General features: G+C 38.9%; 1 protein-coding gene across 12 annotated transcripts in view; it reads right to left on the minus strand.

Annotated features, from left to right (window-relative positions):
- Positions 1-17,196, minus strand: part of R3HDM1 (R3H domain containing 1) — a 49,996-nt gene extending 32,800 nt beyond the window's left edge. For 8 of the 12 annotated variants that reach the window (XM_088058587.1, XM_088058586.1, XM_088058591.1 and 5 more), the window contains exons 1-6: positions 17,060-17,196; positions 15,997-16,207; positions 9,016-9,057; positions 8,478-8,567; positions 3,109-3,223; positions 894-972 (exon numbers count right to left, since the gene is read on the minus strand). In XM_088058587.1, the coding sequence (XP_087914713.1) occupies positions 894-972; positions 3,109-3,223; positions 8,478-8,567; positions 9,016-9,057; positions 15,997-16,167 (497 nt within the window). In that variant the 5' untranslated portion in view covers positions 16,168-16,207; positions 17,060-17,196. The remainder of the gene's footprint in view (positions 1-893; positions 973-3,108; positions 3,224-8,477; positions 8,568-9,015; positions 9,058-15,996; positions 16,208-17,059) is intronic. The other 4 variants (XM_088058594.1, XM_088058585.1, XM_088058595.1 and 1 more) reach the window with 2 other exon arrangements.
- Between the last annotated feature and the right edge of the window lie 206 nt (positions 17,197-17,402).

Consider the following 17,402-nt stretch of genomic DNA (forward strand, 5'->3'; position numbering starts at 1 on the left):
GTGCATGGAAACCCATGGAGATCTTCACATACAACTCCTTATTTCCACTGGGATGCTTCCTGGAACCACCTAAGCCAGGAACCACCTAAGAGTCTCACAGAGGTCCGTGCTTTTTAATTTTATTCTACAGAACTATGGTTTTGGCCATATTATGGCTCATGTCACATTTTTTCTGAATAAAATAGAATCTAAATAAATTATCACATTGGAAGTCCTATCTATAATATGAATGAGTATCAAATAGCAGTAAAACAGCTTTTGTGGCAGAGCAAAATTGCATCAATTTAATTTCTTGCTTTGTACTACAGCCACAAAGCCAGCACAAAACCCCAGTGAGGGAAAGAACAAACAAGACAGGGACAGAGCAACAGAACCAGGTCAGCTCTGTTGCTAACATATGATGGACTTGGATTAGGTCAAATTTGGTTTCTGATGTGCAGAATGAAAATCTCTAACTACAGTTATATGGTACAGCTTAAAAAAATGCCTTTATCTATAAATTCAGTGCAAATTAGATTTTCAGAGTAGAGCTCAGAGAAGACAGTTTGGTCTCTAACAAGCAGGTGCTAAGACAGTACAAGGTTTAGAGACAATGTACTGAAGCCCCTTCAGGGAGAGAATTGCACATAGACTGAACACATCATTTGCATATTAAGCATCAAAAGCATTTAAAACACTTCAATGTCCTAAACCTCTGCTCAAAAAGAAAAACAATTACAGTGGTGTTTTAGACAGTCTGTGCAACAGAATCTCACCCTGAATAACTGACATGGAGGGTTAGACATTTAGGAGGGGGAAAAAATAAAACCACAAACAAAAAAACAGGTAGTGTGACATCTCAGGCAACAAGAAAAAAGAAAAACATAAAGAAAGTTGACATTACTGATTCTTACCTGGGATTGTTTTTTAATGTATTTACTAAAAATTCATGAAGATCTATACCAGTGGAATCTGTATACTCCTGGCTGGAATCTAAGGATGAGGGGAAAGAGAGCAAAATTACACTCTGAAGAAGCTGTTTTCCAATTATTGCTGAACGTACTAGACATGAATCAATAATATATAACTATTAAGTACATTATTGCCAAAATTAAATACTTCCAGTTTCCAGGAAAAAGGCCCACAAGTCAAAAACAAAACACAAAACCCACCACCACCCACTATCCTCTAATTCAAGGGTAATAGAGAAGTAGAAGTTTCAGTAACACCCGTATTTACAATTGGCTGTATGTTGTGAAGCAGGTAATCACCTTGACAAACCTGATTTCCATCAGCCTGCCACATTTTCTCACTATCCCACACTGCAGTGTGTGTACACATTTGTGGAGCAGCAGCAGCCCATCTACTCAAGTACTGCATGTTGCCCAAAGAAATTTTGTAATTCAGAATCTAACAGTTTAACCTTCACAAGGTGGTGCTTTGCATTACTAAAAATCCTTGTTCTTGGATTTTGCTTGTACAACATCATGTTTAGATGTTTTCAAAAAGAAGTCACGACCCTCCCCTTCCCTTCCAGTTGCAGTGAAATAAAGTATTCAGTTACATATTATCCCCTAAAACCTGTCCCTGAAAGGGATGATTACTCCAAATCTTCCCTTACATGAGCACCTTTGGGTTCCAGGTATTTGTATTCAAACCAACAGGTGCTGGAACAGTATTTTTGGAACTAGATGTCTTCCAAGAACTGCTTATGTGTTAACCTAGTCTCAACTTAGTTAGGCATAACTCAGACTTATGCCCAGGTCCCAGCTCTTCCAGCTGCCCAGAGAGTTTAAGTGAAACCAAGCAAATCTGAGCATTGATGGTTTGGAATTACTTTTGATTCTGAAGAGAAGGCAAAAAGAAGGCTATCCCAGGTAAGAATTGCAAGATTCAATAATTATTTACTTCAATTTTTCTAATATGCAAGTGAGCAACGATTTAGTTATAATTACTAGAACTGATGCTAAAATTCCGTAGTTTTCTATTTTGGCACATCCTATATTGAGACATAATTAACCTTCAGAGGAGAGAGCGGTTGAATTCAGAACAGTCACCTCTGCCACAGGCATTTTGTCACTTTGCTCTCAACCCCCCATCATTACCTGTTGGGTGTTTGGGGGTAGTGTTTAAGGCATCATTTCAAAGACTGAGATTTAAAAATACAGGTTATGTTCTCCATGCCAGTGCTTTTTTTCTCACAAATACCTGACTGTCAGCTGGGACAAGCTGCACTGAAATTCCACATGAGGAATGCCTTATGGAATTGCAGGACATGAGATGGACAACTACCACTTGCCTCAAAAAGAATTCCAGCTCTAAAGGTACTTCCTATACTCTGTCTGATCTAAGATATCTAGGTAAACATTCTGGATATTTAAAGCAAGAGCTGTAAAATGATTTGGCAACTTAAATGTATAAAGTCTTCTACCTGTAGGAGGCATTAGGCATCAGGGACAAAAATTTGTTTATGTCATTGATTTCACAGCTCTCTTTCAGATTAAACCCCAAAGATTTTCAGCACATAGACTGTAACTTTAATCCAGAATGCAGGAATATTTAAGTGAAAACATAATACTTGTCCTTTTTATTTATGTAGATCTACCCTTACTCCAAAACTTTACTGAAATAATTCTAGATACTATGAAGAGTAAAATAAACAAAGGAGAACATTGATGCCTGTTGAATGAGGATCACAAAAAATATGAGGGGAGCTGTGCCACTCTCACTTCAGTTTCACAAGTCTGTAACAAAGCCCAGGAACAAGACAGGAACTTCCACTGACTTGTAAAGTCAGCTTAAAGAACACTTGGACACAACTGAGATAACACAGCTGTTTTTTCTACGCTGCTCTGCACAGTCAGATGGGAGACAAAGGAAAAGCATTTGCTGGAGTGTTTGATGAAGTCTCTAAAGCTCTCTTTCCTCAGGGACCAATTCCTTCTCCAGCTCAAAAGTGTCAAATCTATTTGCTTCGTTAGCAAAAAACAAAACAAAACAAAACAAAAACAAACAAAAAAACCCCCACAATATTTATGCAATGAAAATGAAGACCTGGAAGCAGAAGTGTATTTTCATATGTTCTTTATCTATACAGTATATTGAAAAGCACAAGGAGAGATTGCAAACCTCTTGATAACATTTTTCTGAACAGTTTATCACTGGATTTTTCCTTTTCTGATTCATCTTTTGCAGGTTTTTCTTCTTTTTCAAAAGACTGTGACAACTGGATCTGAATTTTCTCCTGTCAAAAAGTAAAAATTAGTCACCACACAAATTATTTCAAATAATACCTGCAGGAGAACTGTTCTGTACTATACTACCTGGAAAAAAATGAAGAAGCAACAAAAAAAATTATTCACATATTCTTTCTGATTCCACATGTGCTCTGTGTGACCACACAACGAAATTATTTATCAGTAAATCAGAAAGTACAGAGAAGGCATAGAAAGGACCACAGACATTCTAGAATTTACACACACTTCCAGGCCCTGAATGCTATTTGCAAAATGAATTCAAAGTGTCTTACTCCATACATGTAAGAAAATATTTCAGTTTTTCAGATGTATAAATTTCATACTGTCTATATTTTTAAGTCATGTATCATCCACAATGCTTTTTTTCTCCCCATTCTTCACAGTTCTTCACTGTAAAAGCTTGTTTCAAGTTTTGATTTGATTCAAACCAAGAAAAAAAACAAAACAAAACAATAATTTCTATCTAAGACAGACCAGCATATCCAGATCCACAAAAAAGGGGAAATATTTACAGTAGAATATAGCAAGACAAAGTTTGCAGACCTGTCATCAAGGCTTAGTTTCATAACTTCCTGTGTATTTTGATAGAGTAGCTTTGTGTGCAATCACCTCAAAATCCATGGTTTTATACTAGTAGGTGAACTGTTATAAAACCTACTTCTCAAATACAGCAAAAAGTTTCCCTCTGAAATTAGTAGCATCATGGTTCCCTGGAAATACCCCAACCAGTGCAAGAGTGCAGTTTGTTTTTCATGGCCCTTTATTGTTTCAGGAGGTTGTCAGTGGAGGAACAACACATTTCAGACAGCCAGAGCCGAGGAGTTTGGGAGCAGTGGCCAACTCCTGTCAGAGCCAGAGCCCCCTGTCATCTTTTAACTCCCTCAAATGTCAGTTCTGCTCCCCCAGGTACCAACTGAGTCCATGCTGTCACCTCCACATTCCTGAAACATCCAATCCTTCCCAATCCAGACACCTGCCCCTCATGCACTCTTGCCTATCCCTCTTTGGTCCTGCACCTTAATCCTTTCCCACACAAGTCCTCACTCCTCCCTCCAACCCGTTCTTACCCATATCCAGGCTCTTGCTCTAAGGTCTGCTCTTGTGTCATTGCACAGGCTTGATCTCACCCGTGGAACACAGCCAGAGCTAAATTTAGCCAGGATCCACTAGGCTGGAGCCTGTTCACGTGCCCAGCCCGCAGCCACTCCTGCCTGTGCCGGCACAGTGGGAGCCCTGCGCCACCCAGGCTTTGCTCCAACAGGAGTTCCCATCTGCAGCTTTGGGGCAACAACTTTTTCAAATGAGGGGAAAATGGTCACTGAGAGTTTTACAAGCTCTCCCTTTCATTATTTTCCCCACACTAAATGTTCCAGTTAAACTTCCTAATTCATGAACACCCACTGAACAGCACCTCAGTGTCAATGAAGACTTCTCAGCTTTGGACAGGATCTATAACCACATCTGATAAAAAACATCCCCAGTCACCAGCAAGGAACTAATCTGATTCTTTCCTAGTCTTGAGAATTCTCTTGGCTACAAACCTTGAAGAGTTCAGAGCAAATCTTTGCATTCCTTGCCTCATAAACCTGTGTGTAATTCAAATGAGCAATTTATTTGTCACTACAAAATGCACTAGACTCACCATTCACCAAGTATCTGTGTAATCTTTATTTGAAATGTTTCTGTCCTATTAAAAAATTATTGATTTGGATTCACCAATGTGTTATCTCCTCCATGTTACAATAACAGTCTACAAAACTATCAGTAAATAAAGGATATTTTCATAGTCTGATGTTTCTTCACTGGAAAAGTGACTCCAACTTCTAAACTCATTCCAAGTAATGTATACAGCAATAGTTTAGTCAAAGGATCTCAGCAAGTAATCATTTTCATACTTCCTTCCCCAACAAGAGCTAAAAAAAGGAATCACCATCTGAACAGCCAGTTCTGCTACTACCACCAGTTCTACATCAAAGTGTGATACACCAGAACTGGGTACCAAAGGGCACTCTCTTGTGATTTCATGCTATAAAAACTGTAGCATCTAATTAAATATGACCTACTTGACTGGAAAGCTGCCGAAAAATCTTTTCTCTTCCCCTTTAAAACTCTCTTAATCCCACCCTGTTTGCAGCAGGTCTCTGCTGGCATTTGGACTGAACAGACTCCTCGCCCTAACTCATCCCAAGCCCTCACTGTAGAAGAGGAAATTGTTTCCAAATTTTGATTAAACAAGAAAAAGCCAAACCAACACGAAAAAGCCCCAAACCATCAAAATTTGATAAATCCTGCCATTTTAACACATTTGAGAAAAAGGTAAGATTACTCGGAGGCCTACATACTTTTTACCGGAAAAACCAACATAAGTCAATCGAAATTAACATTACAGCTCCATGCCTGCTCCTCCCACTCCCTCTCCATAGGGTTATTTTACTTTGCTTAGAAAGTTCAACCTTTTGAAGGTTTATTTACTTGTTACTCATAATAACAACTGTCATTTACATGAAAACAGCTCTTCCTTAAAAAGGGCTGAACTGGACCACCCTTTGCTAGTGCTTGTACTTTTTATTGGAACATAGAGTCAGAACAACCTGATGTTTACACAAATGATGGCAAGAGAATATAGTGTTACAAAGATAAAAGATCAAACATATCACAGTTATGTTCTTCCTCTCACAATAAATTTGTAAGCTCATACTTTCACAGCACCTTTTAGTAAAGGGCTGTCAGTGCTTTTTAACAAGGATTAAAAATATGCAAAGCTCTTCTCTAGGTTTCTCAGGAAGAAGTATCTTGCTTCATGTGGCAGTTGAAAATAGAAACATAGATCAGAAAAGAAACTGATCTGCTTGAGACAATTTCTTTGGTCTGTCGTCCTCTTCCATCACAGCCTTCTGAGGAGAAGCAGACAGTGGTGCCTTGCTAAATGCCTCCTGCACCATCCTGTGTCAGGAATTTCACCCTGCTGGAGCTCCTGGTGTGAGCTGGTGACTGATGAACAGTCACAGACAAGAAAGACCATGGAGTTATTCCCAAACTCTCACCACTCCCTAGTTAAGCACATGTATTTTTCATCCCATCAAGGCTAAGACTTTCTAATAACTGAAAATTGTGATTCTTCATATATCACCAGCAACATTATCCTGAATTTAATTCATCCTGGATCTTAAAATCAATAGTAAGTATTAACGCTAAACTGGAAGCCACTTTTCAGTTGCAGTCACAGATACAATGCAGCAGTGACTCTTCCAGGAAGGGGAAGCATCACAGGTGATTCTCCTGCTGCCAGAGATGCCCATGCAAAGCAGGCTCTTCCTTCTCTGAGCCACTGGACCTCCCACACATCCCAAGCACAATTAATTCTTCAGAGTATGGGGCTGGCATATTAGTCCCAACTGCAGCAGCTGACTGGTACTTATGAAGAGCTCTTCCATGCTTTCCCAAAGATAGTTTGGGAAAGGAAACAAAATGGGTGAAGAAATTGCCTGTGTGAGTTGTTACAGAGGGTCATGGGAAACCTGTGCCCCACAGGATGTGCACTCCAGCATCAGAACTTGAAACATTCCCCCTTCTAACTCTCCAACACATTTCTCCACCCTCCAGGGAAGAACTAAATTTGTTCCTGCAATCATTTCTCTGCACAGCTATTGGGATTCATAAGCCATTTCCTTCTACATTACTGCTTCCAAAGAAAACTCACGGCTAGCTCTGATTTTGTTCTTAAGGCAATCTGCTTTCTGGTATTTCTTTTGTACAAACTTACATTATCACACAATTCAACTCATTCTGCAGATCCAGCCTTGACATCCCTCCTGCTGCTGCAAGGATTCCTTTCAAGAGCCACCTGGCAGCACAGAGCTAGGTTTTCCCAGAGGACCTGGCCAAACACCACCTTATAAATGCCTGACTTCAAACCATTCAACGTATGGTCTTGTGTAGTGTTGGAGGCAGGAAAATCTTAATGCCTCTTATGTTGGAAATATACCATGGACAATCAGTCCACCAAATAAGACCTCTGTCTTGTAATTTGTCACAGTGACTGAGAAAGTTAAACCCCACTTCTTCAAACTGAACAACTAAGCCTGACCAGATCTCTCAGTCTATTTTGTTATCTTATGGGAAACATTACAAAAGGACTGTAAATCATTGTAAACATCAATAGCTCTTCTGTTGGCTTTTTATCTTTCACTCTGCAACCTATTTCAAACTATGACTTAGATTTTCATCATGGTAGCAGGCCCAGTTTCTGAATTGCCCTAGTCAACACTTCAAATTCTGGTATTTTAGTGAAAGCCTATTCTAGGCTTTAAAATACTATTTTCTTATTTTTCAAAAGGAACAACCCCCCACCCCCTGCAACCTAGGTACTGTTTCAATCTCAAAAAATTTGAATTAGCTTGACAAAAACCTACATGAGCTCTCAATGTCCATCTTTCCTCAGAACTGAATTACCACCTCCCCAGCAAAACCCCCTCACACCCCGCTTTCTACTGCCTCCTTCTTAACCAAAGTGAGACTTTTCACAAAAGCAGTTTAGAAGCTTTTCAATAACAGCAAAGGCCCATTTCTGTTTTGATAGGCATGAACAAAGCCAGCATTTTGATGGCCCTCACTCATGCACAGAACTAAAGCCAGCAGTAAGGTTTTGCTCTGAAAAGACAGACTGGCATGGAGGTAAAGTCAGGAAACTTGGATTTCGTTTAAATTTTCTAGCGTAATTTTACATATTTTGTTCAGCATGTAGGAACCTCTATAAGAGTGTTCTATAATTTTAATAGATTAATTCAAACATACCTCAGGCAGGTATTACAGAGCTACCAGCAATTGGGACTAATATGCAGGAATTCAGTTACAACACCACAAATCACAATTGTTTCCATTTTCAAACTCTACAAAGTCAATAAATTAGGTTCCATACAAATCACAATGTTGTCTTACTAACTGCAGACAGCATTTAAGCAGTTCAAGAATCCCTCAAGTGCACTGTTGGACTAAAGTTAAGAGAATTGACAAACCCCCTCTTTTTGTCCACAGGTATCAACTAGTACAGTTCAGAAAAACAAAGCAGCAAATTCTGCACCTGATATTATCACCTCTATTAGATCAGCATTAATAAAAAAAAAAAATTAAAAAAAATTAAAACCACATGGTGTCCACATATTTAAATAATACCCAACAGATTTTCTTTTGAACAATAAGTTACTTGAAACTGTTCCAGAAACTTCAGTAAGGTGATTTTACCTGGAGGTCCTGTGATATTTCAGCTGTGGGAGGTGGTGGATATTCTTCACATACAGCAAGGCTCCGAACTAACTTTAACTTTGTGTTTGACTAAAGGAAAGTATGTAAAATTAAAATCTATGGCTTATAAAAGATAATATAAATATACCATAAGCCGTTATTTTTTTTTCATTCATTATATGAAAAACAAAATGGCTGAAAACTGCATTTTTAATGTTTTCAATAGAATAAATAGTTCCCTTTAGGATGAAAATATCCAAGCAATTGCAGCTTTTGAAGGCACTACCAGCACAACAGAGCACATCTAAAGAAAAATAAATGAAATGTTGGGAAAGTGTTTCTCTCTGTAACAATAAAAAGCCACCAAAAATATAAAGGCAAATCACAAAAGCAGACAACTAGGCAAGACAAAAATCCAACAGAATAAAACAAAGCTACAATGCCAAAAAATAAAACTAAAGGCACTTTCCACAAAGTAACGAAGCTGCACCAAGCATGAAGGGCTCCCTTCGCATGCCAGCACACCGGGCTACCGTACCTTGGACCTTTTGGCCGTCTGTCCAAAGGACTGCGCTGGCCGCTGGCGACAGGCACAACAGAGAAGGGTTACATTAACTCAGTGGCACAAGTTTGTTAATGCAAAAGTCTGTACAAGAGAAAGCTTTGACAGTTAGCACTGACACGGGCAGATCTGTGAAAGGAACAGCAGGTTCTTTGGGCTGACAGATTTGGCGCTCTCCCACTTTCATCAGGTTTGTCCTTGATTTCCCTTCTTCATTTATCAACAATATATATCAGAGCACTTTTACAGGAACCAAGTATTATCCTTGCTCTGTAACATCCAAGCACTTTACTCTCTCAGCCAGCTCCTACACTTTCAATTCCTACACTTTCAATTCTTGTTTCCTAATTTCCTTGGCAACATGACATGGTTTTTATAAATTTTCTTCCTATTCCTGAAACCTGCCTGGAAAAATAGTATTTAAAATAGGAAAGCATTGCCTCTACCAAGGGAACAGATAACAGATGATGACCAATCATAAGCAGCTTAAAACATATGGGGTTTTTTGCTTTCATCTTGGGACCTGTACAAGTATATTTCAAAATGGGCTACTGATCTTTTTTTTTTAAATTTCATTTAATAATTTACTATAAATGAATATGTTTTTTCTCCTCTCAGAGCCATTTTAGTAACTTATTATGCAACAATTCGCTTTTTCCTCCCAAAGCCCTTCTTCTATTACAATTGTTCCTTAAAAAAAATTACCAGGCTTTTACTACAGTATGCAGAGCTGAGAGGTACATTTGAATCAATAAAAGCATTTAATGATTTGTTAACTGCATAGTTAAAACTAACTCGACCCTCAGTGCCAGTCGCACAAGAATAGAAACATTTCTGCTGGAGTGGCATCACATAATTTAAGTACTGGTTTCCCTGGAGAACTAAAACTGATGAATAGACAAGCTTTTAACAGAATTTGTTTTAGTGAGCACAGGGCTAATATTTGTAAGGAGAAATTAACATCAGTGATGCAATTTTGAATGTTGTTTAATGGACAAATTTCCTCTTTAAAAAGGAAACTGAACAGAAACTCCACTGGAAAACTCCATGAATGCAGCTCTCTTTGCCTTAGCTCACAAGAGATGTCTATCAAGTGCCTGAACTTCTTAGCAGGACATACAACATCACTAGAAAGAAACCTCACCTACAGTAAAGAGCTCTATGATGTAAAGGCAGAACTGCTTTTTCTCTCATTTTCCTCAAGTTCCACATGTCTATATTGGATGTTGCACCAGCTTAGCTGAGGAGCAGCAGAAGGAGAGCTCATTTAAGCTCGTTTCACTGTGTAACAGAATTTTAAATAGCTGCACTGAAAACTAACTGAACTCACCACCAGCTTTTTTAATGAAGCTTGCTGAGACTTTGAGCAGCAAAGACAGTTCAAATGCTTCCATTCCTGGAACCATTCAGACTCTGAGTTTTGCTGTTTCCATACCTGGAACCACACAGAGACTTTGAGTTCTTCTATTACGTGCAAAATATGTTTTCCTTTCCATCATCTCCTCTGAAAGCATTCCTTGCATTCTGAAAGCTGGCACTGCATATCCCTGACAAAGTTTCTGTTACACCAAGCTACTAAATTTCAAAAACTGGATGATTTCCCAAGCTCCTATCAATTACTCCAGCCTCAATCAGCCTAGGCGTGTTCAAATAAAGTAGGGCAAAGTCACATCAGGACTGTCCGTGGAGTCCTCAGTTCACTTTTAAGAGGCAAAAGAGCCTATACTTGGGCAATTGTTTATTTTTTGCAAAATTTTCCAAGCTTTAAAGCCAGTACATAAGGCAAAAGAATATATGGAAGCAAACACCCCAGATCCAGATTTGACAGGGCACAAGAGGGAATTCAACCCAGGACATCAAGCTACTGCTCTCACTAATTAGATAAGTCACACATATTTCAGTTATTTTTAAGATTGATTTGAAAAAAAAAGAGAGGAAATGGTTGCTGGCACTAAACACCAATAATATTGGGGAGAACTGGGGGACCACTGAAAGAGGAAATTTTTTCCCTCACAGATGAGACAAGTATAACTCCACCCATCATATTCCAACTTTTCATGTCCAACACTCTGTGATAGGTATGGATTCCTGGCTTTCATGTGTGATTTTAAGGATGTCAAAACACAAAACCCCAGTCCTCAAGACCCAACTGTGACTGTGAGCAGGAAACACCACACACATTAGGCGAGAAGCACTGGAATAAAGCTGGGAGGGCTGGACTGCAGGGACAGCTCAGGTAAAAGCATAGCCTGATGGTGCAAAGTCTGGCTTGGAGGTATAAACCCCAAAGTCCTCTGACACCACCACCAGCAACTGCACTCTCAGAGCTTGGAGCTGGGTGGGTACAATCCAGTGATTCCTTTCTTGGACAAAAACCAGACTGACAGAGGATGACACCACTTCCACTGGAATTCCAGGACAGTAGGTAGCCAATGCACATTGTAGCTGTTAATGCACATTTTCTCTCTTTTCAGGCCCATTAATTTTATATCTATCCTCATTTCTCTGCATTTACTAAGTTTTACTCCTACAGAACATCTTTATGTTCCCCATTTGTGAAAAAAAAATTTCTAGCTAATTTAGAATATGCAATCCTTGGTGAGTGCAAATTAGGCAATTTCTTTATATTTGCAGCTCACAAAGACTTTTACTGCCTTAAGAAAACACTGTGTTAATGAAAGCCCTATTTATAGTCATTATGGGCAGGATTTCAAGACAGCATTTAAAAGCAAGTATTCCAAATAATTGCATAATGAAAATAATGATTAGGTTCTTGCCTTTGATAAAACCCCACCAACACAACTTTTAAGACCAACTACTATGCTACATTTCCAACTGCAAAATAAAAAGGGAAGTAAGATAGCATTTCTCAAAAACATATAAATAACCAGGTTTTCAGTAGGAGTATTTGCCTACTTTATTTTTTCCTAAGTACCTCACCAGATCACATATACTAAATGCAAAGTAAAGATCTGGAGCTGTTACATGCCTTCCTCTATCATCAGTGTGCTGTCTAAATAAGCTGGATAAAAACAGGTCAGGCACAAGATGGCAAACTCAGACGTGTGAAAGGTTTTGTGAGAAGGGGCTCTATTTCTGAAGTACCATTTGGGCATTTCTGAGGATAGGCACAACATGACAAACCTGAACAAAGAGTGTTCTAAGGACATTCAGTTTTTTACCTTTCTGCAAAATTAGGTCTCAATTTTAAATCCAGTCAAGTGCTGCAAACCATGGATAGCTTTGTAATGGTGAGGGAAAGAATACTATGGTCCATGGTTACTTGCTGTCTTGCATTAGTGACCAGTGACAGCAATTTTCCATGACAAAGTAGAGGATGACTGATGGAAAAATAGTTTCATCCTTGGATAGGAGGCAGCTCAAGAATATGAGTATCTGCTCAATCATTTATCTATTCAAAAGTATTACATCATATATTTTGGAGACAATGACAGGTAAATCCTGACAAGACCAAAACAGCACGGGAGGAGGCGAAGAAAGGCCTCAGACAACTTCAGCTGTGAAACAGAGAGAGAAGCTCAAGGTTTGTGCTAGTATGGAAGGAAGATACTCGTAGGAAGAGAGATGTCAAGTTGCTAAGTAAAAAAAATTATCTAATTGCCCCAAAGGACAAGGATATCTGCTTGAAAAAAAAGTCAGAATTATACTCAACACAACATTTGCCATGCCCTTATCGTACAGGAGATGTATACAACCCTGCACTCATGCCATGCGGCTTTTTTGGGTTTTAAAAAAGAAGTCTTCTTAATAATAAACATAAGGACTACCTTGCAGAATAAATCCAGGATCTTTAATTTGTTGTCAGTATTTCCTGCAGCTTTGTCCTTACAGTGGATGATGTCACTTGTCTCACCAACCAGAGACAGAGGCAACACAGACCCTGGATTCCAGCTAATTCTGAATTAATTTGTTGTCACCTGGCCTGGATAAGATGAACAGGTGGGAGATAACAGTGACTGATAAAAACCCTTTTGATCACAAAACCCACCACAATGCTGACATGCACATGACTTCTGTGAAAGTACTTTTCATAACAGTGCCTCTTGTCCCCAGCGTCATTTAAATGACACTTGAAACTCGCTGCAAATATACCAAGTTAGAAATGCTCTCTGTATCAATAACACTACTTCTGCACTGCTTAAATAAATTGGGAGCACTGGCCATGGACTCTAGGTATTTTCCTCATTCACATTGTGCCTCCAACAGCAGACACAGCAGCCAATCAGTTATTAATGCACAACCTCCAAATAAGCTGGAATTTACAACCACAGTTACAATTCAAAATGTAACTATCAGTTTCTGAACTGTGCAATTCCAGAAACATGCCTGAATTCAACTCATGTCAAGTTTAGACCTGGAAAAATCACAGCCCGTTTCTTCCTTGGCTCTAAAGAAGCCAAAAATTAAGTGATAACTCTACTGAGGAATGTGATTGTAGTTTGTCAGTAGGTACCAAACCTATTCTGCCACCAGGGAGAAGAGCTAAGCCCAAACCCCATGCAACCCCCACGCCCAACCCATCCTTCTGATGCACTCAGTAAACAGAAGTACACAAAAAAATTCCAGTAAGTTTCTGATAATATTTTCTAACATTTTCCAGCATAATCTTTGCTCTTTTTCCCACCACCACAGTAACATTCAACCTGCACTTAATGACAAGTACTACGTCCACTGAAATTTCATCAAACTGTTTTAACCATCCATTAGTTAAAAGCTTGCTGACTGCTACTGTTCCACAAGGGTTTTCTACTATGGACCATCCCAAATTTTTGTTTTGTATTTTAGCATAAAACATGCTTTAAATGAGGAAATCCTCAAATATGAGACATATATTTGCACTGGCAGCCTCCACAGTACAAGTGACATTAACTTCTGCTGATTTCAGTTGTTGCAAGGGGCTTGCTCACAGCAACCAGGCTCCATTTGGTAACTGTCTTCCTGCCACTCTGGAAATCTGCATCCTCAGCTTTTAATTAAACTGCTCATGTAACAGCAATGTTCTGATTCTGATGGAGACTCCTGGACACCACACTAAATGCACGGACAGCAGAGCTGTTTTTATTCAACAGCCTTCACCACACAGTGTCCAGTTCATTTTGTGGCTGTGGGATAATCACTTCAAACATCAGCTCTTGCTCCTGAACAAGCACCCACCCAATGAAGCCCCTGTCACCCCAGAGCCTCTGGCAGCACCAGCAGGTTCATTCCTCTGCACTTTGACGAGACAGCAGCAGTTGTTTGCAGGAAGGCTTATTTCTTATTTGCCATTTGAGTCTCACAGAAATTTCCACACTAAAATTTGTTCAATGAGAAAATGTGAATGAGATTTTTCCAAATTGAACTGTACAAAAATAACTAAACCGTAGATTAATTTTTAAAGCTCACTACTAGAATATTCCATTAATTAAAGAAAATACCAACTCAGCTATAATATCTCCCAGCTTTTCAATAGCATGTTACAGGAGAAGTATTTCATTTCAAAGATTTATTTTTTCCATAAAATTATCTATTTACACTGATGCCAGCCTTAATAAAGCCAGCAGATATTAAAGTGTAAAGCTATTGTTATTGCTGTGGTCTACATGATTTATCTGGAAGCAATTTAACACAGCAGATAAAGCTTACTTCACTCACTGGAATATTGAATTGTTAGTCTTGAACAAAACTACTCCCCAAAGAACCTTTTACTCAAATCTCAATAATAAGAATCTAATAAGCTACCGTCCTGTTTTTGCAACCCACAAGAGATCCCTCAGATCCCTATCAGGATTTCTATAAAAAGTTGTTTAGTATTAACCCACGGACACAAAATTCCTATAGACAAGTATAGCTTTTGCCAAACACAAACTTCTATGTTTCCTTTTACAAACCTGGCCTGTTTTGTAGGTTGTGTCAGAAATTTTCAGTTGCTTTCCTGAACTCCTCCCCTCATGTGAGCTTCTTAGAGTCCTCAGTGATCAGGTGGGCAGCCTCAGCCAGGAGTGAGCTCTCTTGTTCCACACCTAAATCTCAGAAGTATTAAATCTGCTGCCACAAATTCCTAGCCCTTTCTTATCAGTGTGTTTTCCATTTTCACACTATTTGCTCTGCCTCCTTCTCACTTGAACTGTGATGCCACGACTTCCTTACAGGTACTTCACTTCTCCCACCTGCAAAAGCCACCTATGCTTTTCAGTGTGTGCATGAGGAACTTCCTCAGCTTTCCAACCTAGAAGTAAGTCACCTACCAAACCTGTCAAGCAGTGAAGATCAGAGAAGGGAAGGTGCAGGGAGTATCTGCTGCCCACCAAGGCAGGATGATGCTCCCCAGCTCATTCTGAAGGTGGCTGGGGCAGCATCCAGACCTGCTGACCTCAGGAGATCTGGATCCCTCAGGCTCCTGGGGATCTGGATTACTTCAGCCTTACGCTGAACAGCTCTGCTGGAAAATCTACACCTGAGCCACCTGTAAAGTGCAACAGCTCAAGAGCCCTGGGCTGGCCACCCCTGCCCAGGGCAGACAGGCCTGGCTGAGCTGCAGCACCTTGTTCAAAGCAGCAACACAGCATACACAGCCCAGCTCCAAACTCTGTGAGGATTCAGCAGCAGCAAATGCCAGCTTGGGTTTGTTCCTTGTTCTGCTACAATGAAAGACTTCACATATGCACTCAAGGAAACACAAACATGGGCAAATTTTATTTTTCCCAGCAAAACTACTCATCTCCTTCAAAGAATTAAAAATGACTGAGTCATATTTACACAAGTATGAACAGAGAAGTGGGGAAAAGGAGGAGAGAGGAAGTAATAATCATCATATCTGCTTCCCTAAAACCAGCCAAGTTTTCCTCACTGTGCCAAAGAAACATATACAAGAGAATGGAGAACGAGACACAGACTTATGATAGACATATCATAGACATGATATACTAGTGAAAAATAAAGTGAAAAGCTTCTTACCGGCATATTGTTTTTGTTATCAGGACAATTTTCATCCTTTTCCACTTGAATCTGTTCCTGACTTCCTGATTTTTTTAGGTTTTCAACTGGGTCTGTATCTTTAAATTCAGCTTCTGAACCCTTCATTGCATCAGTTTCATCTTTTACAGTAAGAATATCAGACATCCTCATTAGAAAAGGTTACTTTAAAATTCTACAAGAAATATGGAACCTTAAGGACAAAGAAAAAGTTAATTATTGAGTAATTTAAAATTAATTAAAAAGCCACCCATACCTAAACAGCTACTCAAAACAAATGTGATTTTGCTGCAAAAAACATTCCCCCTCTGCAATGACACTTTTTCCTCTCTTGTATTAGGAGCGATTTCTTTTTAACCACTTTTATCAGTGGCCTGTAACAGCAGACATCTACACAAACAAGAATTAAGAGCTACACTCTTGGATAACATTCACAGATTTTTCCCTTCCACATTTTAAAAATAAACACCTGAACATTCAGATACTCTAAATCAAACTAGGCTCCAACAGAAACAAGGCAAGATTTTCTCAAAGGAAAAGAAAATTACATATAGATTTATTTTAAAAGGGTTCAAAGTAAGTAGATGAATCATAATGCTCCAAGTGTGCAAACATTCATAAATTTCATGAACTTTTTAAGTCTCCTCATTGACAGGTAATAAATGGACAAGTTCTGTATACAGGAATTATCTTACCTACAAACTGTAGCAAAACTAGAATTAATAAAATTACAGATTCTCTCAAAAGCAACAAAGAAGAATGAAAGGAATGATTTGTTAATTAGGATAATAACCAAGATCAGCAATTATATAATTTATAACAATAATTTAAAATACTATAGAAAGATAACTAATGATTAAACCCCAAATTTTCCATAGGAAATAAGAAACACAGCTCCATTACTCAGTTAGTGCAAGATGTAAAACCAAGGATTTTCCATTTCCTACAAGAAATAAAGAGTAAGATCTGAATGTCTAAACTCCTTCATGAGAACCAAATAACAAGCCAATAATGTTATGGAAAAGCTTAGTGTTTGATTTAGTACCTGATACGTCCTAGAGTTTGGGGACTGCGGTCTCCCACAAAAATAAAATAGAATAATCCGAAGATCTTTTTCACAGTTGTCAGCCAAGATGTCAGTTGTGATGAACCATCTGGAATCTGGCAGGAGTCCCATGTCCTTATCCCCAGTGTAGAGTCCTGGACAGAACTATTTGGTCTTGAATCAGCAAGAACATCCCTTTTGAATGCCTGAAAATCAATAGAGGAAATGCATTATACTTTTATTTGCTGTGAGAGGGGAGATGGATCATAATGACACCTAAAAGTTTAAATAGCCATTTTTGAAAAAAAAAAGAAAGGAAGAAAGGAAGAAGAAATCAGCATTT

Source organism: Pseudopodoces humilis, chromosome 8 (genome assembly GCF_049639895.1).
Source record: "Pseudopodoces humilis isolate 2021_Gansu_Grassland_sample_001 chromosome 8, ASM4963989v1, whole genome shotgun sequence".
Classification (NCBI taxonomy): domain Eukaryota; kingdom Metazoa; phylum Chordata; class Aves; order Passeriformes; family Paridae; genus Pseudopodoces; species Pseudopodoces humilis.